At 41.3% G+C, this 26,102-nt stretch overlaps 1 protein-coding gene across 1 annotated transcript; it reads left to right on the plus strand.

The window, feature by feature from the left end:
• Positions 1 to 508: 508 nt before the first annotated feature.
• Positions 509 to 18,873, plus strand: Ereg (epiregulin). Its single transcript, XM_060380928.1, has 5 exons — positions 509 to 694; positions 11,500 to 11,586; positions 13,163 to 13,286; positions 13,844 to 13,993; positions 15,493 to 18,873. Exons 1-5 carry the CDS (start codon positions 649 to 651, stop codon positions 15,572 to 15,574), a joined length of 489 nt encoding a protein of 162 aa, XP_060236911.1. The 5' UTR covers positions 509 to 648; the 3' UTR covers positions 15,575 to 18,873.
• Positions 18,874 to 26,102: the final 7,229 nt, after the last annotated feature.

A 26,102-nucleotide genomic window follows, 5' to 3' on the forward strand; every position in this document is an offset into this window, starting at 1 on the left:
GAAAGGTATTTCCGGGCATCTGAATAGGAGCGGAGTGCTGTAGCCACCGACTAGCGACAAGCTTCAAGTATGTTCCCAAACAGGGAGTTATTCCGGCCCTCAGTTGGCAAGTCACACACTCAGCTCTCTGAAAGAATGCGGCTGGAAACACCAGCCCTGACTACAACAGTCACCCACAGCAACCAAAGCCACCCACTACCCTGCAGATGACCCCACGGGAGCAAACCAACCCATCTGGTCCAAGCTCCCCACCTCTTCAGGCTTGAGTCCGAAGACAGGGAGGATGGAAAAATTTGGGGAGTAGTCCCAGGCTCACTAGAAGGACATTCATTCCTCAAACCCTCCTCTCAGGTGTTCCTGAGAGGGAGGATGACATCTGGCCAGTCCTCCCGCCGGCCACCACTCCTCCCCCCGGGGGCCGGCATTAGGAAACCCTGGACAACCCGCTAGTTAGTCCTCGCGTGCCTAAGCGCCTCCCCAGACTTATAAAGGCCACAGCGCTGGCGCCTGGGTGTTGAGCTCACTTGCCTGGCAGCGCAGAGACACAGCGCCTCTGTCCCCGGATCAGCCCCGCTTCAGCTCAGCCACAGGCTCCTGGCTCCCTTCCCTGCCGCACTGCACTCTGCAAGCTGCACCAGAGAGAGGAGGATGGAGACTCTCCCTGCTGCTCGGGTCCTGGCGCTGCTCTGCCTGGGTAAGCCCTCGCCGCCCCCGAAGAGAAGGGGGAAGGCCCCGTGCGTTTGTCATAGGACAAGTACAGAGTTGTCTGTCGGGTTCAAGTGCACTCTGTGTAAGAGGATATCTTCAGTGAGAGTCTGTCTCTCCACCGGCGGGATAGGAAAGGTGCAGGACGGATTGGTGTTAAAATTTAATTCCATAGATAAATACATTACTGCTCTCTGTTCTGCATGAATTAAGTGTCTCTTTTTCTGGACAAAAAAAAAAAAAAAAAAATTGTTTTAAAGGTTGAAAAAGGTTGATTTTTGTTTTGAAAATGGGGCAGTTCTAGAACTCCAAAGGTATGGGAAGCACTTCTGATAGATAATGATTTACTTTCTTGGGGTGGGGCAGGACGAGATTGGTTCAGCCTGGTAGAGAGAGACCTTTGTGCAAAGGACCCGGTTTACGACCAGGGGGCTCTGGGACATGACTGCTCCAGCAGGGCTGCTGGGGCCCAGGAGAGCTGTGCAGGTCCAGAAGGAAACTGCCAACTGCTCAGGGACAGCTTCTTTCCCCAGCATTTCTCTCTCCCTCTCCCCCGCCCCCTTGTAGTTCTCTTTTTGAGATGAGTTAGCTCCTCTGGTCAGGGGTACAAGTGGGAGAGATATTGTTGTACCATTTCTCTCTCTCTCTCTCTCTCTCTCTCTCTCTCTCTCTCTCTCTCTCTCTCTCTCTTTTGCTTTATCTTGTTTAATCACTTTTCCCTCATTTCTTAAGCATCGGATGAGTTTCCCGAAATACGAACATTTGAACAAGGAAATAAAAGCCGTCAGTCTCACATTCTTCCTGAACCTGCAATGAGACAGATTGCCCTGAGACTCTACCTGTGCAGGATGTGACAGTTAAATTATTCTTTCGACACTCCCTACAGGGAGGGCTTAGGAGCCCTAATGAACTGCATACTATACATAGTTACAGTTCGCAGGTTTAAACGCAAGAACCGGAGTGGAAACTGGATCTGTGGTTTCTGTAAAAGGCAGCCTACGAGTGCCTTGCAGGGAGAGTCACCACCAACAGCTGCTTTTGCTGTCTTTTTTGGGGGGTCTCCGTGAAAATGATAAGTGCAGAAGGGCGGCAGTCTCCCTTGAGTTAGAAATGAACCTAAAGGGCACAGTGGTGCAGTGGCTTTTTTCCCCCCACTTGCAAGGTGTTATCAGAACAATGTGAGTGTCTGTTCTGAGTACCGCACTGAGTATTCTAATGTGAGATAGCAAGAGCCCATGAATAACCTGATTTCTACCCACCTAGTGCGTGTGTGTGTTGTGTGTGTTTTTGTTGTCATGAAAGTGCTTACCTCCTATGACAGTGCTTAATTATAGCTCGCCTATTTCATCAGCTGCCAAGCCCATTTCCAAATGAGCTAGGTCAGTTTCTGTTTTCCCAGTCTGTTGAGATAGTTCTTGTCACTAGAAAAGTTCCTGTTTGAAGTTCTATGCTGTGTCTCTCTAGTCTGGTATGCAGGTAGGCCTTACCGTTTCATCCCAGAGCATGTAGGGGAAAAAAAAAGGGCAAGGCCACCTATAATGCTGCAATTTGTGCCCCTCCCCAGCGAAAAGATTGCCTAGGCATCTCAGACTTTGTCCCTCAAAGGAAAGTGATATTCAGATTTAAGTGTAGTCTTCTGGCTTGGGTGGAATACCCATGCATTTATGGTTATGAGCATAAGTTCCACCATCTATCCCCAATGTACACAGTTTCAAGTAGCTATTTTATTACGATTACATTTATAAATGTTTGATATCAATGCTCTTGTTTTATGCACAAGGAAACTAACCTAAGTTTCCATACAAAACATACGATAAGCTGAGAGAGGTCAGGTCTCAGTGGACTAGCATTTTTAGTTCAATGAACATTAAGTAAAGGGGTGAAGATAGCCCAGTCCTTTCTGATCTTGTGAGATCAGAGGGAGGATGAGACATTTTTTTTTTTATTTTGAGTTATGTATAGTGACACTTGATGTGAAGTCAAACATTTCATTCCTGTTCGAATGGGCTTCTGAGGATGTCCAGGAGTGGCATCTCCATGGCAATTTGGTCTGGCTTCACTACATGGTGAGAGGATTGGGCAGAGGAAATAGACTTTCTCAAAAACATAAGAAGCAGAATCCCAGTGAGACAATGGGATTGCCTTCTGTTGACCCTGAGAGTTTATGATCTGCCCGACTCTTGCTGTAACCTGAAGTGACACACCTGGGCAGAACACATGCTGACGGGACTCTCCTGTCTGGATTTTGACCCAGGTACCCCAGGTGCCTTCAGCATTGTCTCGCTACATGATAATTGGGGTGTCTGGCTCAGCACTGGAATCCAAATCCAGGAGGTGGGACAAAAACTGGCTGTTATCAAATGCCTGCAATGGGCCAGCCATGTTTTATGGTAGGCACTGAAACCCATCACCCTATTTTACCCTTAGAAAACTCAATGAATAAAGCCAGATACGATGGTGCACTTTTGACCAATGCAGACACTAGGACTCAAGGTAGTCAAACACTCTTTAGCAGGAGTCAGGAGTCAGTGCGTCCAAAGGCTAGTGGGGATAGTCAAAATGACAGGTTCAAACAGAGACTCCAGAGTAACTAGGACTGTGCTTGGCCTTGAAACCTGTTCTAAGTGAGCTCGCTGACTCCTGGTTCCAAACCAAGCAGAGAAAGTATGACCCTAGCCTTTCAAACTGGGCTAAAATACTTGATGTTTTTTATATGATATTCATATTTTTATTCATGTAGTCCTTAGATATGAGCTTCATATACAAAGTAGTCATCAAAACCAGCCAGGTCTTTTGTTTTGATCATTTTCCAAGATATATACTAAAGTAGTGAGGAAGAGATTATCCTCGATTTTCATCCCTTGTGTCTTTATGTACTTGTGAGATTTTTTCTGTCCAGTTTTGTGACTCTCCCATCTCTGGAGAAGAGAGGCAGGTGTGAGGAATCCTCTCTAAAGAGGTTGTAAGGGAAGGTGTGGCTTCCTCTATTGCACTCTAAATAGAGGCTAATGCAAATTATCTATCAATGTGTCTGTAATTGCTGTCAGGAACATGCCACTGAAAGACAATGGGAAGGCTCCCCAAAGCTGTGACAGGTGAGAACCTTAGAGACAGCCTTGGTATGGTCATGCAATCCTGGGATATTAAAAAAAAATGAGGTAATATGACAGACTCAGCATCCTCTGGCAACATGTTTGCATAAGTCTGGGTGTCTAGTTACAGAGCAGATACAAGCTCAGTTGCATTCAAGTTAAAGTAATGATTCAATTAACTAGCATACTGTTACTAATACTCAAGCTCATCTGACATTTGTTCTGGAAAAAAAAAAACAAGCAAAACATTGGTGCTTAACCTCAAAACCGTGAATTATAAATATGAAATATGGATGCTATTGACCCCCAAGCTTAGGTGCACATGCACATTCATTATGCGTCACAACGTTTTAGTTTCTGATAGAAAGGCTTAGTGAGGAAGCATGCATGCCTCCATTGTGCTTACCTTTTTCTCTGGTGCTGCACCCATCAACCCTCATAACTCGATTCATGATTACCTTGGAACCTTATCCTTCTCTCACCAACACATTTTCATTAACCAGCGCTTCTGCAGATATGTACCTGAGGCAGAAGATATCTTGAAATTAATCGATAGTTTCTGAAAATCCTCTGCTCAGTGCCAATTCAATCTGATTTAACCCCCACCCCCATGTATCCCTTTTTCTCTTGTTATAGACGCTATTCGCTGATAGTATGATTAGCCATTTTTGTGTACATCTGTACTGTGAGTGTATGTGCTCAGAGAGGGAGAGGCTGAGGAAAAGAAGAGAAAAAGGGAGATGGAGGGGGAGGGAGGAAAGGAGAGAGAGAGAGAGAGACAGAGATAGATGAGAGAAAGATGGAGAATCAGAAGGGAAGAGGTTGGGGACTGCTGAACAGTGAGGAATAGCAGATAGCCAGTGGGAGAATGAGGACTTATTTAATCCAAACTCTTGCACATTCCTCTACCTGAACTCATCCCCTGAGCTCTGTTTCTGGAGATAAAGAATTTCTTAGTAGGAGGGTAAAATGGACTGAGCCAGAACTGGAGCCTGCATCTTGGGAGTCTGTTGCAGGATTTTTACTTTGACTCTCCAATGGGCTAGTTGTCTGTGGTGGGCTGGCTTGAGCATCGGCGTTTAGCAGCAAACTGGAATTTTACTCACTAGATGTCAGTAGCACCTCCTACTGTGACAATCAGACATCCTTGTCAAACATCCTTGGCTGATAAAATTGCCTCTGGTTGAGACCCACTAACATAATGTATTCTTTTATTGTCAACCATAATCCGTGGGTTGAATTACCAAGACTGGTAATAAATATTACTGGTAGTGTAGATGCCTATTCTAGTGTTTTAAAAGCCATCTTTGGGGTTCCGTAATAGGATGCTTGTCAAACATGAGCAGAGTCCCGTTTTATGTCAGCACCACAAAACCTATGAGCTTAGCAACACCCAGTGCTGGTTTTAACAGTGCTTGAACCCTGTGAGGGCTTTCTTCAGTCCTCGCACCACTGGCCCCCTGCGCCTCCTTCCCATTCACAGTACTAAACTTACCCTCTTCTTCCCACTTGTTTTTCTTTCTTTGACCACTTCTGACTTTCTCTAATAACAGTTTCCCAGTCATCTATTTTTCTTCCCATGCTGTTTCCTTGGAATAGGTAAAAGGCTCCCATACATACAAGAATATCTCATTTGACTTTCAAGTGGACTTCACCAGCTCCTTTCAACTCCTTTACTCTGGATCTGCATTTCCAACTACTCCATTTATAGTTGGCGATTTATAACCTTCAGACTCAAATCCGATCATTCCCTTAGTCTCCCTTTATGTCTTTACTCACAAATGCCACAAATTTGCAGTCCTGCCTGCTTTCTGCACCTGTAAACATATTGTAAATTTGCTATGTTCTGATTGAATTCTTAGTGCACTTCATTTACTCTCTTCTTTCTTCTTCCTTACTCCAGGAATAGAACTCCACTGACTCTGTGAAGGGCAGGCACTATGTCTCTTTATCCTGTTCAAAGTCTCACAAATAGAAAGTGGTCAATATATGTGTTTTAAAGAAATATCATTTCATTCGTATAATCAACAAGAAGAAACATGGGAGGGCTACCTTCCTCCTCTTGTAGCTAAATCCGTCTTGTGTATGTGCCTCTCACTGACGGCTGATGCTCCCATGTGTACAAAGTCTATATAATCACAAACTACATCTTCATGATGATAGGAATCTTTAGAACCTTCTAATGTGTGCTTCATATTATGTAAGTTCTCTGGGTGAAAAGAGATTAACTCCCAAACTTTAAAAATAACACAATCATGATGAGATACAGTAGCACATGCCTCTATTCCCAGACTGAGAGAATCTGTTTGAAAGTTTGAGAGAACTTCTCTTTTAAAACAACATCAAAGAGCGTTGAAATGACTTTGAGTCTGTGTTCACTGATTACAATTTTATCCTTGTGAAAAGATTCATGTTTGGCCTCCATCATCTACAGTGAAAGCAAACTGTAGAGACGTCATGAAGTCTTCTAAGCTTCAGTCATCACTATAAGTGCAGTAAAAAGGCACCAAATGACAGCCCTGGATTCCAACTGTTGATCCTTTATGAGGCTTCTGTTTCAAAGTTAGAGATTTACATCTTTGCTTTGAATCAATGAGGAGAGAAGCAAGATGGAAGGAAGCATATTTATAAAATGTCTCCCATGTTAGATTATCTTATATTTAGAATTCTATGTAATAAAATTCCCAAATACCAAAAGGCTGTAAAAAGTCTCCCTATGTTAGATTGCCTTAAGAAAAAAATTAAATACACTACAGATGAATTTTTAGCCTTTCAGAGAACCACATCTCATCTTTAGAATTCTAAGTCATAAATTTCCCAAACACCAAGATTAATGTTTTACCACTTATACAAGAGTTCCCTTCATTTTTCTTTATTATGGAAACACTTCCAGGATGAATGAGATATCCACCATGTATCATGTAAAATGCATGGTTTTTCTTTTGTTTTAAACCCATTCTTAACTTGGGCTGCTTTAGTACTGTATAATTTGAGAACTCAAATATATATAAACACTTTAAAGTATGGTCTAGAAATTCCTCTTGAAACTATGGGATGAAATTTAATGCACACAGTTGAAAAGAATGTCATATTAAATCTTTTTCTGCCACTTGCCAAAATTAAAGGAAATATTTGGCTATTTGTATTGTATCAATCTCTTGTGTGCTGTTTTATCTCAAATACAGTTTTTCATTTATCTTTAAATGATGCTTATGTATATATATTAAGTATAAGAAAATTTGCACTTACTCTTTGAAATATAGATTGTTACTGCAAAGTAAGAAAGTAGATCTTTTAGTGACCTGATTTGACAGTTTTTTTTATTTTAACCAAGTAAAAACAAGACATTAGTAAACCATGAAATTAAAACAAAAAGAAATGGGTCTTGACTTCCTTTACTTCTTCTAAGTACACAAGATCCAATGACTCTACTGTTACAAAGAAGTTTAATTGTCACACCTTGGAAGAATGTAGCAGACCTAACAGCTCCAGATCAGGCTAGCCTGTAACCTTGGGGAAAAGATTCAAATTGGATTGGGCTGCCTGTTTGGGCCAGGCAAATATCATGATTCATAGTGAGTTTGCTGTTCTGGTCTAAATATTCTGAAAGATTCTATTGGGAAAAAAAGGTGAACATTTTCATTCACTGACATCACTTATTTAAGAGCATTTTTATTTGCTTGATTGTTTTATGAAGAAGTTTTTTTTTCTGCCCCCAAGGCTTGAGAATGTTTTGCTGACTTAGCTTTTTCTTCTAGGGTTAAAAGCTCAGTTTCCTCTCTAATGGTCTTCTGGATGAGCCCCTCAGTGCCATCACTAGGAAGCAGGTCAGAAGAAACTGTAGGCAGTGAGGATACTTTGTATGTCTGGTATTCTTCTTGACTGTTGGGCAAACAGGTCCTAGCACTCCAGGGCCCACGGCAGTCAGGGCTATCCCCATTCCGGTGACAGTACTCAGACTCTCCCACGCACACGCACGGTCCATCCCCACCATTGCTTAAGGGTGTAGGCTGGGTCCTGACTCACCGGGAAGAGGCGAATTGCATCCTGTGAGTCAGTGGTTCCATTTCCTGCTGGCATATTTGAGATTTCACTGAAATACAACCTCCAAAAGGTGAGGGGGGAGATGAATAGAGAATATCAGATTGCTAAACCCATTTGGACCTGTGACCCAGATAATAGTCTCTGAAGTGGTTTTGGTCTTTGTTTTTCATGGTGAAGTTGAAATTTAAGCACCAGTTTGAATTTAGAGATCATGTACCTATGTCACCTTGCACAGACTTCATCAGGATCTTAGAAACTAGTATCAATTGTTTCCACCACATCTGATTTTGACAGACATGATCCAAAATGTATAACCTTGTGAATGACTGTATTAGCAGAAATCCCTCAAAAGGAACCAAAAACTTAAGTAAAATATTTGCAGTTGAACCATAGATTGTTATACACAAACCCACTAAAATCATAAAATAGGAAACTGTGGCTATGACACTAGGACTTACTAAAACAATTACTACAATAGTGACTGCTGGGCTGGGGTTACAGCTAATGACAGAATGCTTGCCTGAGCATGGGCAATGCTCTAGGTCCAGTTCTCAGAGAGGGTCAAGGGGTGTTGCAAAAGTGACAGGAGTGGACATTACAGTCATCTGTGAGTGGGCTTTTCAGTCTCCCAATCAGCACATTTTTTCCTCTATTTAAGATTTTCCAAAATCTTGTGAGAGGCACAGGTAGGGACCAATGAAGACCCTTTTTGAAATCAGCCCAGCTCTGTGCAGAGATGGACAGTTTAGACCTAGGTTTACCATTCGGTGGTGGGAACTCACACTTTCATATGACTATTTATGATTTCACCTGCAACGTATCTGTTGGTGGGTTACCACAGCAAGTCTCACAGAAACTGTCCTGAGCAATGGACTGTCTCCGCAGGACCCTCACAGGCCAGGGGAAGCCAGTGTTCACGGAGGCAGACCCTGAGCTAAACATCCCGTACCCTACAAAGGCAAACATCTCACCTGAAGCATGAGCAACTCTGAGCTTATAATAGAAGATAAACTAACAACTTCTGAAGACCTTAACAAACAATAACCGGGCACTCAACAGCCCCGGCTGGAATCAGATGCAGCCTCCAGCTGGGGCGGGTAACAGTTGAAAGCAATTTCAAGCAGGAAATGCTCATGTTGACATCAGCACCTTTTCATCCCTGTGTGACTTTTACATGAAGGATGATGCGCTTGGACAAAGAAACTAGTGCTCCCCCCACTCCGCCCCAAATGCACACACAAGCACAAAGGCACTTTCATGGCGAGAGAACTGAAAGGCCTCCTCAGGTGCTTTCACTGACTAAAGAAGTACGGGGAAGACAAGGCTAAGGTCATGTATTATTGGAAGCCTGGTTCAAGTTAAGAAGACTGTCTAGGTTAAAGGGTTTAATTCTTCTGTTCAGTGAGTGGCAAAACTGTACTGAGAAGTGGAACAAAACTAATGTGGAAAGGAATCCAGCTTCTCCTCCAATTCACACATCTCTACCTCAGGCTACGTGAAAAACAGTTTACATCTCTGTTTACCTGACAGTGCAATTCAGACTTCATTCTTTTCTTCTTCTTCTTCTTCTTCTTCTTCTTCTTCTTCTTCTTCTTCTTCTTCTTCTTCTTCTTCTTCTTCTCTCCCTCCTCTTCGCCCTCCTTCTCTTCTTTTTCATTTAAGAAAGATTAACTTTGGTCTATAAAATCAATTAATATTTCCTGGAGAAACATTATTGGGACAATTCTTCTATAGCAGCGGTCTGGAGGGCTGTGACCTCTTTGGGGGTCAAATGACCCTTTCACAGAGGTCATATATCAAATATTTTCATGATGATTCATAACAGTAGAAAATTACAGTTACGAAGTAGCAGCAAAAATAACTTTATGGTTCGGGGTGACCACAACCTGAGGAACTGTATTAAAGGGTCACAGCATGATTAGGGTTGAGAAGCACTGAGCTAGAGCTTTTAGTGCTTCCAAACTCCTGACAGAATATAAAACTGATGCTTCAGGTCTTGTCCTCTGTGGTCACTCAATAAGTCATGCTGTATAAGACATTAGATTTGCACACACTGGACTCATTTGGTGTGTACACAGTCTTTACCAAGAACGGGATTGTTGTGCCAAGTTTGAAACACAGTAGGAGGAACCATGACGCTGGCCTTCAGGGGGATCTGTGCCTGATGTTTACAACACCCCATGTGCGATTTGGCTAATAATTTCAACATTCCTCTGATAAAGGAAAAAAATCTCTTTTTTTTTTCTCCATATGGATTAAATAATGCATTTAAATGCCAAATTATAGAGAGTCACGCTCTTACTGTAAACCACTAGAGGGCACTACTTGGATAGTTTATTCAGTCTACAGGATAGAAGTTGAATGTTGGGGATATTTATGGGAATCTCTAATAAGTCCAACATTTCTGAAAGCAAAAACAAAAACATTTCAGTTTCTCTAAAACGCTGTAAGAAAAAAAAAATGAGAGTTGGGGAAGTGATTTGCTCTGTCCATGAAACATAGCATGAGTTTTCTCACACTATTATCATTTCACCATTCCTTTTGCCTATGGTGTAACTAATGCTCCGCTTTAGTTAGTCCACTGTGTTCCATGATATTCATGATGCTCAAGTATTATTACCCATTTCCAAATTCTACCCTGTGGCCCATTTAATGTGCATCACTGGGAGAAGTTATTTAAACTTATTTAAACTCTTCATCCTCAGTCTTGTTTTGTTTTGTTCTTAGGTCTGATGAAGTTAATGGTGTCTTCCTTAGTGTCACTGAGAGCATGAAGTGAAATTGTATAGACAAAATGAACAGAATAATGTCTCCACACAGCTCGTGTTTGAGGCTGGCCAATTGCTTTTACTACCACTACCAGCATAGGCATTGACTATATAATAGTAATTTTATAGTCCTACAGGCCACAAAGAGGATTGGTGTGCAAATACACAAAGATTAAGCAGAAAAGGCAAAATGCTCTTGTGTACACAAGTATATAATTAAAAGGCTCTTCTTAACATGTTTCCCACACAATTCAGAAATGGTTTGAGTTGTTATGATGCCTAATTTCCAACATTTATGTTTTTACTGAATAAGACAGTTGCTTTGGTTTCATAGTGCTGACAAAGACTAGGTGTGAGGGCTTGCAGAGCTTGGCGTGGTTCACCAGTTTCTTCCTGCGATAGATAAGACACACAGATGGCCTTGCAGATGGGTTCAAAACATTTGAGAATAGTGTCTGTTCTGAAACGAAGCAACGCAGTGTAACAGATATCGCCTAGCATCTACATTGTAGGTTTTAGATGTAATCTGGAGACGATTTAAGGTATACCAGAAGACAAACTCAGGTTACATTCAGATCTCGTGCTGATTTTGTGAAAGGAACTTGAACATCTCTAAATTTACTATCTGTGGGCAGTGCTGTGGCTAGTCCTCCTGAACAAAAGGGCAACAATATTCTCAATTCATCTAGATTATATTTTGTAAATTAAAATGTATTTACAAGAGGGATCACTTATTTTAAATTTATGTTTCCATAAACTACTTTGTTATCACTTTGATAAACTAACTTCTTAAAACAAAACATCTCAACATATACCACAGACTTGTAGAAATGTAGTGAAAGTTTCTCCTTGAAGCATTACTTACATATTGTATTTTCTTCCATAACTAGGTTTCCACCTTCTCCAAGCAGTTATCAGCACAACAGTGATTCCCTCATGTATCCCAGGAGAATCTGAAGATAACTGTACAGCTTTAGGTAAGCCTAATGTCATGAAAGTAGCATCACACTTTTACACATTTTAAAGTAAAATGTAAATAGAAATAAATATATTTGAATGAAACAAGAGAAAGTGACACCTTCTGTGCCAATTTTAACCTAATAATTAACTAGAGATCTAGAGAAATTACATGAAGGAATAACAGGGGGAGAGAAATCGGACATTTATTTATAAAGATTTGAATTTTAGAAAGAGAGAAAACAAGGAAAATCATATCTATTATAAAGCCATTATTGGAAAACATTTGAAGGGTCAGATCCCATAAAGAACAGGAAAGTGTAAATTTCATATACAATGCATTTTCTCTTGTTAGATGTAGAGTGAAAGAGGAACAAATGTTCTTGTTTTGGTTCAGCCATAGTGTGCAGGAAACATATATGGAATGCTTAGTGTGAGTCAGCATCATGTTAAGGTAGAAATACAAAGTGAGTGATGGACAGTCACCCTTTCTCCAGCGACAACATGGTCCAGGAGAACTAACTCCCTGTGCTTTGGTCTCAGCTAAATACTGAATCCAAAGAATGGTTCTAGGTTCTCTACTTCTTTCTTGTCCATCACCACCAAGCTTTCTGGAATTTTGTCAGTCTCCTTCCATCACTGTTTTTCTTTTGGGTGTTATTTGGGCAGGAAAGAGTACTCCAATCAGTGCACTTTCATTGGATAAATCTAAATATTTTTTGGGCAAATCATTGTTTCTTTGATTGATTAACTGACTGATTGTCAGCATCTTGTGTGTCCCAGGCTAGCCTCAAACTCACATGGATCTGAGGATGATCCTGAACTTCTAATCATTCTGACCCACCTCCCAAGTGGGGAGTGCATGTATTCAGCGCATGCTGTGGCATGGGGTAAACTGAGGCTTTGCACAGGCTAGACAAGCACACTGCCAATGGACCTACATCATCCTCCTCAGTACTATTTCTGTGTAAAACTCTTACATTCACTGTTATATTTCCTTAGCAAACTCTCCATTTCAAATTTTGTCTAGTTCATGGTGGAATGTCTATTCAAGAGACATTCAAGAGACTTTTTTCTTGGTTGATAATCTCAATGATTTGGAAATAAGCACCCAACCAAGGCTTATTTTAGAATTAAATTCTCCTGAATTAATCAATGCTTTCAACTTGTAATTCAATTGATTTAATAGGAAGAAATTTCAGAACTGCTTGAGTCTTCAAAACAAAAACAAAAACAAAAACAAAAACAAAAAACAAGCAAAAGACAAGTTTTACTTGGGGGGAGGGAATGATCCCAATATGGAGTGTGTGTGTGTGTGTGTGTCTATCTGTTGTCTTCTGAAAACTAAATCTTCAAGATTCATTTTTGTTTGGCTTCTGTATGTTCGGGTGTATGTAATGTTTATCAGTTGGAAATGATGCATGTTCAGTGTTTGTTTTATTGGTTGGGGTCATGTAGTAAGCAGAGTAGTTCCAGTCCCCTGAAATGTCTCCACTGTTGACACCTGACCTGTCTGATGAAGTTCCTTAGAGGAAGGCTAATTACACACCCAGAGTCCCAGCACAGGAGTCAATGAACTTTCCATTCCTTTCACAGTTCAGATGGAAGACAATCCCCGCGTGGCTCAAGTGTCAATTACAAAGTGTAGCTCGGACATGAACGGCTACTGCTTGCATGGACAGTGCATCTACCTGGTGGACATGAGTGAAAATTACTGCAGGTGAAGTGACTAAAATGAGCATCCGCGACAGTTCTGAAGCCCACGACTTCTCTCCGTTTACATGTAGTCACTCTATCGCTATGGGCTGTTGAAATGTACTTTATCGATACCATTGCAAACTTTATTACTTCTTTGAAATGAGACAACAGATAGAATATTTCAGTGTGGACAGATGCTTTGGGTATAATAGTGAGGGCGACTTCGCATGCCTCCCCTCTCACTGCAGTGGCAATTTTCTACAAGCCACTGTTTTAAGAATCAGTTCCCAACTAAACGAAAACAGTCTCATACATAGAAAACTAAACCACTCTAGAGGACCAGAACCCGGGCAGCAGCGTAAATTGTCCTTTTGCTTTAGTCCTTTGGCCCAGAGGCATTGTGGAGCCATTTCATTGACACGAAGTCAACGCTGCATTCGATTTTTAAATTCATTTTGACAACTGTTAACAGATCTCGCTGGTTTCCTGTATCACAGCGTAGACTTAGTTCTTGTAGACTACCTCATAACATGACTTCACTTTAAAATAACTGGCTGTCTTTGCAATGTTACCCCGTAGATGTGACGTGGGCTACACTGGCATGCGATGTGAACACTTCTTTCTGACGGTCCATCAGCCCTTGAGCACAGAATACGTTGCCCTGACGGTGATCCTCATTCTCCTCGTTCTTGTCATCACTGCTGGGTCCATATACTATTTCTGCAGATGGTAAGTAAGCCAGTTAGTATTGTTGCCTATTACTTTTAAAACTACCCAATATCAGACCTATAAGCTGGTTGGAAATCAAAGCAGAGTGTAAGAGGGATAAGATGGAGTCTTCCCTGTGGTACTCACAAAGACGCCACGCTGTGTAACACCAGGGTTTCATTCTGCCTGTGTGCGTATAAGAGACAAACAAGAAACAGTCATTTCTTCATAAAACACAGACAGGAAGTCTTCTCCTATAATAATTAGGGTTTTCCCCTACTCATAAAATGATAATTAAGGAAAAAATATAACTAAAGATTGTCCAGATTATTTTATTTTATTTTATTTTTCTCAATGCAGTTTATTCAGGAACCTTGAACAATCTTCTGACCCTGTGGAAAGCCAGCCCACAGCTTAAATAGCCTCTGGGTAGCCAACCCCAGCGTGCCTCGTGGGCAATGCAGATAGGTCCACATACATGGAAGCAAGCCAGATCCTCAGCTTTAGCCAAATATGGAGTTGTTTGTGACAGAGAGCACTCACCATCGGGAAGGTGGAAGGCGGAAACCAGCTCCATCTTTAAGGCACGGCATTACACAGCTCTCTACAGTTCCCCCTTTTTGTTTTAGACGCATCAGGCAAGAGTAGAGGTCTGATCTCTGATATTAGAAATAAATTGGGACTTTGTACCGATGTTCATTTAAGTGTCATCCACCCAAAGAGCATCAGACCGTCCGATACCTTTTTCTCAGAGGCGGGACCTGGGGCATCAACCCACATGCAATCAGACATGCTCTTCTTTGGGTCCAAAGCGGCTGACCCTGAGTGCAGTGCTTAGCCTTGCATCCTGAGCGTAACATTTTAGCTTTTTATGGTAGCCAACCATGCTTGGGGAGACTGTCCTGCTTCAATGGCTGTAAAGGCTTGAATGATCATGGCTGCATTATGCTGTTGTGAGACTCTAATCTTGCATATACACCACAGGCAAACCAAGGAGACCAACACCAGAAGGCCTGCTAATGCTCCCATGCCCAGATTCTTAAGTTGCCTGGACCTGTAAACCAGTATGAATTGTTTATAATGTCCATGAAAATATTTCCATTTCATATTTCTTAGTTTGAACTTGGTACAAACTGTTAGCAAATTTTTTTCCAGACAAGCATTGTCTAGATTTTGTTCTAAATAGCCATCTGATGATAATGCCTTCCAAATTAGATGTACCAGAACGTAACACTGGTGAGAGAAATGGATAGAGAAACTATAGAATACCCCCTGTCATTTAACAGCTTTGTGCCCATGGTAAGCCTTTCCTAGTGTTAACTGTTTAACTACGTCCATTTCCTATCTAATCGGATGGACTTCGGGACACCGCTCTCTTGATCTCTTGCTTTTCCCATTGGCTGATTCAAACCTAATCAGTCTGGGCATTTTAGATATGCTCGTAGACTCCATGTATTTGTTTCAGAGTTTGTGTTTAGACCTGTTAATTACAGTGCTGTTTTGTTTCTGATTATTCACAGGTACAAAAATCGAAAAAGTAAAAAATCAAAGAAGGAATATGAGAGAGTGACATCAGGGGACACTGCATTGCCACAAGTCTGAACAGTACCACCGAACTATGAACAGAAAGGCATAGCGTGCCTGACTAATGTTAATATTTTGTTGTATTAATAGTATTTATGTTGGGTCATGTGTTAGGTCAATAACTGTATATTTTTAATACACTTGGAAAGTGTTTTATTTTTGACAGACTATTTGCTAATATATTATAATGTAAAATATTTAATGTCAAAAGAAAACTGATATTTTTGTAAGAATTTTCTGAGTGCAATGCTTTATTGAAGAGCCTCAAAGTTCACTAGGCTGGTGCCATGCTTGGAGTGAGCAGGGCCCAGTCTGTTGCTCAGGGGATGTCTGCAAGCTACATTCCTCTGAGCCGAGTAATATGGTCAAGTCAATTGCATAAGTGATTTATTTTCTACTTCTCGTGTCTGATAATTGACTTGACTATTTCGTGGCTTAGCACAGTGGCTGGCGAGCCTAGTAATACAGTCAAATCAATTGCATAAGTGATTTATTTTCTGCTTCTCATCTCTGTGATAATTGACTTGACTATAAGGTCATGTATTAAAACAGCAATAACAGTGGGACTTGGGGGAGGCAAACACAACTGTGTGCCTCCACCAGACATTTGAGCCACTGATTTGGGAGAGGATGCCTCTTCACCATCTCTGCTGCCAGGTGCAGATGTGCCTGGAGGGGATCAAGGACCATCCCCTGCGCTAAACCCACCCTAACAATGGGTACTCCGCTTGGGTAGCGTACGTCATTATGTGAGGTTGTTGCTGAGTACCAATCAGAAAATCCACATTTGAAGACAGATTTGAACTCCACTTTAGAGTATTTATTTTTTGGTAGGGAATTACTGAAGAGCTATTAAATCAGAATCAAAGTTGAATTAAACATAATTTGAAAATACAGCAGGATGCTGGTCAGATCTTATCTAATATGGAAATGTACTTTTGAAATTGTGTGTTCAAGGGGATTTTTGTTTGTTTTTGATTTGTGTTATTTTGTTACTGCTGGTGTTACTGTGTTTGTTTAACACAGTCTCACTCTTTAGTTCAGACTAGCCTGAAACTCATGTTAATTCTCCAGCCTTACCCTCCGGGTTCTTGGATTATACACGTACATTAACATGCCAGTCTTCAAACGTTTTACCAACCAACAGTTCAGTCAACATCTTATTTCAGATTGTAAAGTCACATTTTGAAAACATATATCTAAATATGGGAAGTGAGGAAAATACGGGAAAAATAACATATTTTTTTCCAAAGGAGAAACACACTGGAAAGCTTTTAACCTTACAGATAACTATGCATTCCTATGGGAGTTTAGATGAAATCTGGCCCTCTTTCCCTGTCATTGGTGTGTCTTCATTAGACAGAAGGTTGGTCTCCACTCGCAGCCTGTGGCTCTTGGTGAGTCACTGAGACTATCCTGTGCAGTTGCCTCAGGAGTCATGCCGGCACACCTCGCCTTTCCTGGGAGGCTGCCTCGCCAAGGCTCAGGCTTAGGTGGAATCTCTCTGGGACACATACCAGGTCAGGGAGGGCCTATCCTACCTCCACCTTTTTCCTGGCATATGCTCAGGCAACAAAGAGTTACCTCTGACCTCTAGAGTTCAGGGGAACAAAATATCGCTGCCCATAGAGCCGCTCCTGGGAAACCCTGCAAGGTTCACACAGCTCTCATTGGAAGTCCTGGTCTTACCAGGAGAGAAACAAGTAGATAAAATAAGCCATGCACATGTGCATGCTGGTACTCATGCTTGTGCATGCACAAGCTCCATCCTTTGCAGAATCACAGCTATTCATTTCCATCTTAACCGATAGACTCATATTTAAAAAGACAAAGGTAAAGGAAAGCCAGTGAGATCTAAACGGTGTATTTCTTTGATTTAGCTGACGTCTAGTGTCCCATGTAAGAACACATTTTCAATCCCATCGACACCAACTGGATGTAGAGAAAACTGGCCTAATATCAGTGACCTTGGCTTCTCCAGACAAAAGTCTAAAGCTCATCAAGGACTGAGCCGAAACACAGCCAGTTAATTTATAGAAGCTGAGTGAGGATTTTAACATTGGTATATTGTTCTGCTGGGAGAATTTCCAGCCATGCTTCATCACTCGATGCAAGAAGTTTGGGGTAGCTTTGTGTATTTTTTTAATGTTTTCTTAAAGAGTTCAGGAAAGAGCTATATCTTTATAAATTTTTGTTTTAATCTCAAAGCTGATAATAAAACTCAGAGCCTTATACCTGTTGAGCAAACACTACCATTGGGCTACACCTATAATACCCCCCCAAAACCATATTAATGATGAAAAAGTTTGATGGAGATTTCAGGTTTGGGGTTGAACATACTTTGAAAACTCATTGTTTTAGTGAAGATTAAGTTAAGTAAGCATAAAAGATTACAGTCAGTTTATGTGTTACACAGATTTCTCATTATATTGTACGTACACACACAGATTGAGAACCAAAGCAACCCAAGATGCAAAATTGCATAACTTACAGTCTCCCACCAAAATTACCTAATATCCCAGTAGGTGCAACCTGTAAACAAGGACATTATACTCTGTACTTGACGCTGAAGTTTTACTATGCAAAGCCCTGTCCCATTCTAACTCTCCTGCTCTCTTACACATTTTTCACACCCTCTCTCTGTCAAGAGTCTGTGGGGGAAAAGCCAAAAGCTGGAGGACAGCTAACTAAATTCCACTGCCAAAAGATACCAATCATTTACCCAGCCACTATATGACATGTCCTACTGTGTCACTTTTGTTTCGTTCAGTCAGCAAACTATAAAGTTACCTGTAAGTCCCTTTATTGGACCAAATTTGTCGTTTTTGCCTCAATTTCTCTTCTGTGAAAATTTTTAAAAGTTTGATTTGCTGCTCAGTATTTTCAATTTTTTTCTAATGTTATGTGAGGAGGAGAACATAAACAGCACTTCTGGGTATATTTTAACGTTTTAACTGAAGAATATTTATGTCTAAGACATCTCTGCTATACAAATTGCTGTTGAGTGTAATACAGTGCATCTTCCTTCTGCCCCTTCACACTCTATAACTGCACTTTCCAAGTCTGAAGAACCACTCGCATAAAGTTTCTATTGAAGATTCTAACGGAACATACAGTTGTATTGTGTTCACCATAAAACTTGTCTGACTACGAATTTTATCAGAGTACTGAATTGTATCAATTTGTTTGCAGTGAATATCAGCTTTGATAGTTATGTACCTTAACATACTAAAGGAGACTATAACTTACAAGTTGTTGTCAGTTTTTATTTATTTATTTTTGTTAGGAATTGGCAAAGATCACCATGGAAAAATAAAAGTACAAATACATAGAGTCTTACGTGTCTCTATCTTTTTCCCTACCCTATCTAGTACCTTAGGGGTCTTGAAAGTAGAATCACAGTGTGGGACCATAATGGCCTAGGGTTATTGAGGAAGGGTAGAAGAGAGCTTCAACCTTTGATACCTCAGTTGAGGACAGCGGGTGTAGGCTCCCTCCCCTCTCCCAGCCTGGTGCCAGAAAATCCACTGCCCCATCAACCCTAGGAAGAATTTACTGCCCTGACAATTATCAGGCCTCATTCCTTGTTTGACAGTATAAAATTTCCCCCCTTGAACCCCCTCGTCCCTGAGTATGCAAATGAAGTGTCTTTCAAACACCCCTGTTCTGGCAAATTGTACATGGCCACACAAACCTTGCCCCAGAGACCATGCCCACCTCCCTAGGGGCATGAAGACTTCCCCCTCAATAAACTGAACCAGTTTTGAACCAGTTTTCTGAAGCTGTTCTGGGTGTGTGTTCTTTGCCCATGCACTCACTGAAGACCAAGACCCCCTGAAGAGCCAGGTACCCACCCACCTGGCTAAGCATTTCCCCCTCCAGCCCAGCAACAGTCTGGCTACCCCAAGGCAGAGAAGTGGACAAGGAGCAGCATCACAACTACAATGTGTGGCAATAGAAAGATACAACGCTCTCCGTTTGGGAAGGATCCCACACCTCATTCCAGGGGCTAATATATTGAAATTTTGAAATAAAAGACGTAATCTCGCAGTAATTATGAAATTCTAGGTGTTCTCGCATTTTCAAAGAATATAAGGGGTATTTCATTATGCCCTACTGTCAGAGAAGTGACTTTTGAAGAGCTGTATCAGCCAGAACTATGTCTTATGATTCTGTAGCATGTGTCGAAAGGCTCAGTTTCCTGGCTTTCTAGAGGGGGGGAGGGAGTAGCTAGGCCACATCCCCTTCCTCCCTTCCTTATATGTTGCTTCAATAATTTTTGAGACACTTTTTATTTGTGTTTTTGTCATGCTAGGAGTCAAGCTTTGTATGTACTAAGCCACACACAAAGATCTCCTATAGGAGTCTTTTCGATTTCTGACCTCCCTGAGCCTTGGCTAGCCTGGAGACAGTGGAGCCACGGTCCATGACAATTGCAAGGTAATTGGAGGCAATGGGAGGAGTTGCCCTGAGAATGAGGTCTCCTAACCCCGAAGCCACTGCAGTTCTGATCATTCAGAGGCAGCAGAACTTGGTGGACAGTCAGTCTCAGTCTAGTTCAGAGGTTTGTTTTGTTTTGTTTTTGCAGTGGAGGGGAAGGATGATGACACAAGAATTCTTGAGATCCCACAGAGCCATCAGACTGCAGACTGAACCCAAAAGCCTGAGCATCTACAGCACAAAGGAAAAAAACTGGAAACACTTTTGCCTCTTGGCTCCCAGAACATTGCCTTCACCTGGTCTCTAGCTGTGTCTTCTTCCATAGCTTCTCATCTTTCCTGCTAGATGTGTAAACACCTGAGTACCCCTAGGTCTTGGGGATTTTCTTTCACTCCACATGGTCCTGTGTTTTCGATTGCCATCATGCAGTGACTTTTCTCAGCCTAGATACCTCTCCTGAGTTCCAGCTAATGATACCCTACTCACTATCTAACACTTCACCTTCCACGTTCTCAAGGCAGTGAGTGGTGATGTGTTCAATAATCTGTAGGCAGGATGTAGAAGGTTTCATTAAACCAAAGAAAAAGCCAAAGGAAAGGACAGTTCTTGTGACTTAGAAAGAAGACTATAAATTTCCATTTTATATTTGAGGTACCAGGGGTTTAGCAGGTCAGAACATCATTTCACCCTTTCAACAAGGAGAAACATTTCACTTGAGAAAAGAAACAGCTTTTTATATACTATGAAACAAGTGAAGCAGTTAATATTCCCCAAAGGAAAAGTATAGTGCTACTTTTAGAGAAGAATGGATAGATACTAGGCAAGTAAACAACAAATATCTAGTACAGATTTACAAATGTGCATAAGGTTTGTAGGATTCTGGACTAGGGGGCTGGAGAGACAGCTCGGTTAGCACAGAACTTCTCAAGCAAGGTTGAGAACCTCTGTCGGATCCCTAGCACCACCATAAAAATCCAGGCATGGTAGTGTACCCTGGCAATTTTGGCGCTGGGGAGGTAGAGAAGGGGATCCTTCAGGCTCTATCCCAAGCTTGTCTTGGTGAATTGGTGGTCTCCAGGTTCTGTGTGAGAGCCTGGTTTACAAATAAGGTGGACGACAATAGAGGCAGATGTTTGACATTGAACTGGCCTCTAATACAAAAGTACTAATGTACTTGCAACCACACAGAGTTTCCTGAGACTGTGTGTTGCGCGCACGCACACACACACACACACACCACATAAAAAATTCTGGATTAGCTAATCAGGTATAATCTAATTACTGGAGTGTCTGAAATTGTGGGGCCATTTCAGTTGTGATCAGAGAGGTGTGATATGAGAACTTTAACCACAATTCAGGTGAAAGAGGGGGACACAGGCCAAGAAATATTGGTGACCAATGGCAAGTTCAAAAAGGCAAGGAATCAGAATCCCCTTTAGCATCTCTGGAAAAGGGCAGGACCCAGGTAGGACCTTGATTTTTTTTTTTTTAATCTAGTACAAAAACTTGATTTAACCAATTAGGTCTCTATGTGATTTCTGAGATGCAGAACTGTAAGATGATGAATGGAGTTCTCTAAGTCACCGAGTCAATCTGTGGCAAGTCATGACAACTAGTAATTATATAACACGGTTGTTGTTTAGGGAAGACTGGGAGTAATTATTTGAGAAAACTCTCAAAGAGAAAGACAGAGACTTGCTGATGGGGTTTTGTAATGTTCTCGAGGTAAATTGAGCAAAACTAGACAAGTGCTCTCTGAGGGAAAACTAGAGGGAAGTTTATACACAGCAGAGAAGAAGAACCATGTGTTTAAAGTGGTTTCATATAAAAGCAAGAAAGGGCAGAGTTGGGAAAAAAATCACCCTAGAAAATAAGAAAAATGATTTAATTTGAATATGTTTAATCTAAGGTAACAGGAGAGCTCTAGGCAGAAACAGCATGCTGGCTGTATTTGAAAGACCCTCAAAATTATGTACTGTATTATGATTTTACAAGCCACTTTTCCATCTACTAACTCTTTGTTTACATTGGGATGACAGGTAGAGAAGAATAATTACTACCTTCATGAGAACTGGCCTGGGTTAACCCAGTTGAACCCAACTTAGTGTTGGTTCAATTCATTCAATGCCTGAACCCAACACTAAGTTAGGTTCAATACCTGGCACCAGAACAAAACAGAAAATGGAGAACATCGTCTCCCTAAGAGTTGTTGTTTTCAAAGTCATGAACACATCCAGTGTTCCAGTGATCCCGAGACCTCCTCCCAAAGAAGAGTCTGTGCTTTACTTTATCGTGGAGCTAAATGTGAAATAAAGCTAGCAAGGAGGACGTCATCACAGTAACTACTGTTAAAGCCAAAGAAACACTTCCAGGGAATGAAGACAGTGGACATATACAAAAGAAAACAAGCAAATAAAAGCGGGAAGTCGAAAGAAAAATTAAAAGTTTGGTAAAGAAAAGAGCCCTTTGGTGGCAACACACAGTTTTAATCCCAGCACTCAGGAGACAGAAGCAGGAAGATCTCTGTGAATTCAAGGCCCACCTAGTCTACAGAGCAAGTCCAAGACAGCCAAGGCTACACAGAGATCCCCTGCCTTGAACCCACCCCCACCAAAGACAGATAAGAGAAACAAATATTCATCACTTCAAACATTCAAATACTAATATTTTTATGTGTTTTATATATACCATATCTCAAGGATAAGCAAGACCAGTGAGAGAACAGACAAAATACTCATAAAAATGTACCTTATAAAATAAAACTTGCTTAAAATATCCTTTGAACCATCTTATGAGGTGATTATTTCCATAGCTGAGGAAGTAGAAATAGAGCATAACATACCCAGGTTTTCGCCTAGTGAGGCATAAGGTCCGTAGCATGTTGTGACTTGAGAGTGCTTTATTTCAGCTGGTCAGAGAAGCATCTCTACGGAGATAACACATGAGCACAGACACAGTGGAAAGACAGATGTCTCCAAACCAACCTAGAGAGCCAAGTTCCTCCTGCTCTTACTAGGACAATAAGAGCTCTAAGGTCCATGGATGCTGAGATCACTTGTATGTCAGAGAGTGTTCTATAAAGAGTATCGCAAGATTCAAAGGTGCAGTCAACCAGAAAACTTATGGGCTTCAAACTTGGAAACATTGTCTTTTATTAAACACACCATTTGAAATCATCACGGGGTTATAAATTGATGTAATTCATACTTTGGAAAGTCTAGCCTATTTGCTGTGTAGAAACAGACCAAATAGAGTAAGACTCAAACCTGATGAGTGAGTTGGGGGCATTTTTAATTGCACCCAATGTTGTAATATGCCTAGGGCAAAGACAGCAATGAGAGTGAGCAATAATGGATGTAATGAAAAAAACAGTGAGTTTGGGATAGGTAGTGAATACTTCAAATCAGCAAAACTTCCTGGTGCTCATATACAAGAAGACCACTAAGGAAACATGATCTAAAACTCAGGAGAAAAAAAATACTCTCTGATATTCTACTGTAGCCAGTCAAGCACAAAATTAACTAGGAGAAGAAATGGGAAGAAAAAAGGTATCACTGGTTTGATTTCTTGGTGGTCTGAGGCCAGAAGAGTATTTCTGGTTCATGAGAAAGGTGGAGGTCAGACTGCGCCAGATTTGTGGAAATGTCTATAGATAATGCAGATATATACACATATACATATCCAGAATCATAGAGAACAAATAACAGGCTCTTGGCAGTTTAAGTGTAAATTATCCAACATGGGCATAACCAGACCCTTTGTTTTCATCTGTTTTTGTTTTTGTTTTTCTGCGCTCACTAAAATTGATAGTCAAGAACAGTTGACATCAGAGATGCAGATTATTGATTGAAATGAGGGGGAAAGCTGCTGGATCTCACTTGTCCTGGTCTCTGACACTCCTGTCACAGACATCTAAGAGCTGGCTCTGTCCCTGAGTTTCAGTAAAGGGACTGGAGCATGTGAGTCATGTACGTATGTAAGATGCCATCTAGCTGGCTGTGGGAGTATAAATAAGCCCCTTATCAGTGGGCAGGGCCTCTGTATACACGGGTTGGGCAGTGGAACAGAAAGCTGACCTGAAGAGCTTGCACGGGAGCTGCACTGGAACTTGGTTCCCTCAAGAGTCCACAGTGGCTCCTGAGCCTGTCGGTAGTGCCGCACACACTGGGCCAGAAGAAGGACAGTCTGGATTAGTGGACACAAACCTTAGCTGGATTCTAGGGCAGAGACAGACCTAACAACAGAATGCTGATCCACAACACTTTCTGTCCTTTAGATTTACTACTCTTCAACATATCTATACCCCTCCATGCTGTGTTCCATAGTTTGGGACCTAATCCCCAGTACTCTATAGCTCTGTGTGTGTGTGTGTGTGTGTGTGTGTGTGTGTGTTTTCTGGCCATTTGTCACTCTCTGAGACGTAGTAGAAGAATTTCCCCTTTATGATTAACATGATAATAACCTTGCCTTACTAGTACCAACCTCGGTTATAATAAAAGCCCAAACTAAGACTATAGAAATAGTATATGGATCCAGCCCCACCGGATCTGAAATTTGAGCCCAGAAATAATGTAGGAGAAACTGACATTGTAAATTAATTCATGAAGGAAAACGTTGAATTGTTTTGAAGTCTTTGGCCTAAAGAAAAGGCCAATGTAGCACACAACATAAGAATGGTTTTACTACAGGAGCTGGTCAAACCTATTGCATTATTTCTCCCTCCAAAGAACTCGAGATAAATTTTAGATTTTGTATATCCCTGTCTGAGTACTTCAACGTTTGTTCCATTTAAAGTTTTGGTTTTGCTTTCATATGTGTGTGTGTTTTCCCCAGGTGTATGCCGGTGCACAGCTTAGTAACCACTGAGCCCAGAACAAGGCATTGGGTTCCCCTGGAAATGGAGCTACTGACAGGTGTGAGCTACTCTATGGGTGCCGGGACTCGAACTTGGGTCCTCTGGATGAGCAGCCAGTGCTCTTAACTGCTGATCCATCTCTCCAGCCCCTTGTGTTTATTTCTTAAGGATATTATGTTATAGATGATTAATCAAAATCAAAATCAGATGTTTATTCCATATTAAAACATTATCAGCTTTCCTAAAAATGTCCTTTATCTATCTATCTATCTATCTATCTATTTAATTTATTAATTTTTTCTTCACAATTTTTTCATTATATATCCTGATTGAAGCCTCCTCCCTCAACTCCCCCTCTATCCCACTCTTCCTCCCTCTTCTCATCCCCTTACCCTAGTCCACTGAAAGGGGGAGTTCTCCACAATTGCCATCTACCCATAGCTTGTTAAGTCTCATGAGGACTGCCTGGATCCCCTTCCTCCGTGGCCTGGCAAGACCGCATCATCAAAGGTGAATGATCAGAGAGCAGTCAATTGAGTTCATGACAGAGGCAGCCCCTGCTCCCCTCACTCAGAGATCCACATGGAGACTGAGCGGTCAATTGGCCACATCTGAACAAGGGTCTAGGTCTTCCCCTTGCATGGTCCTCTGTTGGTGCATCATTCTCTGCAGGACCCCCTGCACTCAGATATTTTAGTTTTGTTGGTCTCCTTGTGGGGCTCCTGCCCCCTCCATGTCCCTCTAATTCTACCCCTCTCTTCCTCCACAAGACTCCCTGTGCTCTGCTCAAAGTTTGGCCCTGAGTCTCATCATCTGCTTCGATCCTATTTTTTATCCAGTGGTTGAGTGCTTGCCCAGCATGTTCAAGGCTTTTGGTTCAGCCCCCTGAACTACCAACAAATAATCAAATCCTGCATCACAAGTTTCATTCAGTTGTCAAGTCTCTTTAATTTCTGTTTCTCTGGAAAGTTCTTTAGCATTTCTTTTTATTTTTGGGTCTTGAGGTTCATTTGAAAAGGTTCCAATGCAGCTCATTTCTAAAATGTCCTATGTTTGGTGTTTCTCTGAACTTGCTTTATGGTAAAATTCAAGTTATTCTTCTTTGCAAAAAAATATGCTGACCTAAATAATGCATTATGGATACATACATATATATTATTGGAATAGTAATATATTTTATATTGAAACCCAAAAAATGTCTATTTGTCCCAATGCTGTGATTTTAGTCTTGACTGTCAAGTTAATTAAGGA

This window comes from Meriones unguiculatus, chromosome 3, assembly GCF_030254825.1.
Source record: "Meriones unguiculatus strain TT.TT164.6M chromosome 3, Bangor_MerUng_6.1, whole genome shotgun sequence".
Taxonomy (NCBI): Eukaryota; Metazoa; Chordata; class Mammalia; order Rodentia; family Muridae; genus Meriones; species Meriones unguiculatus.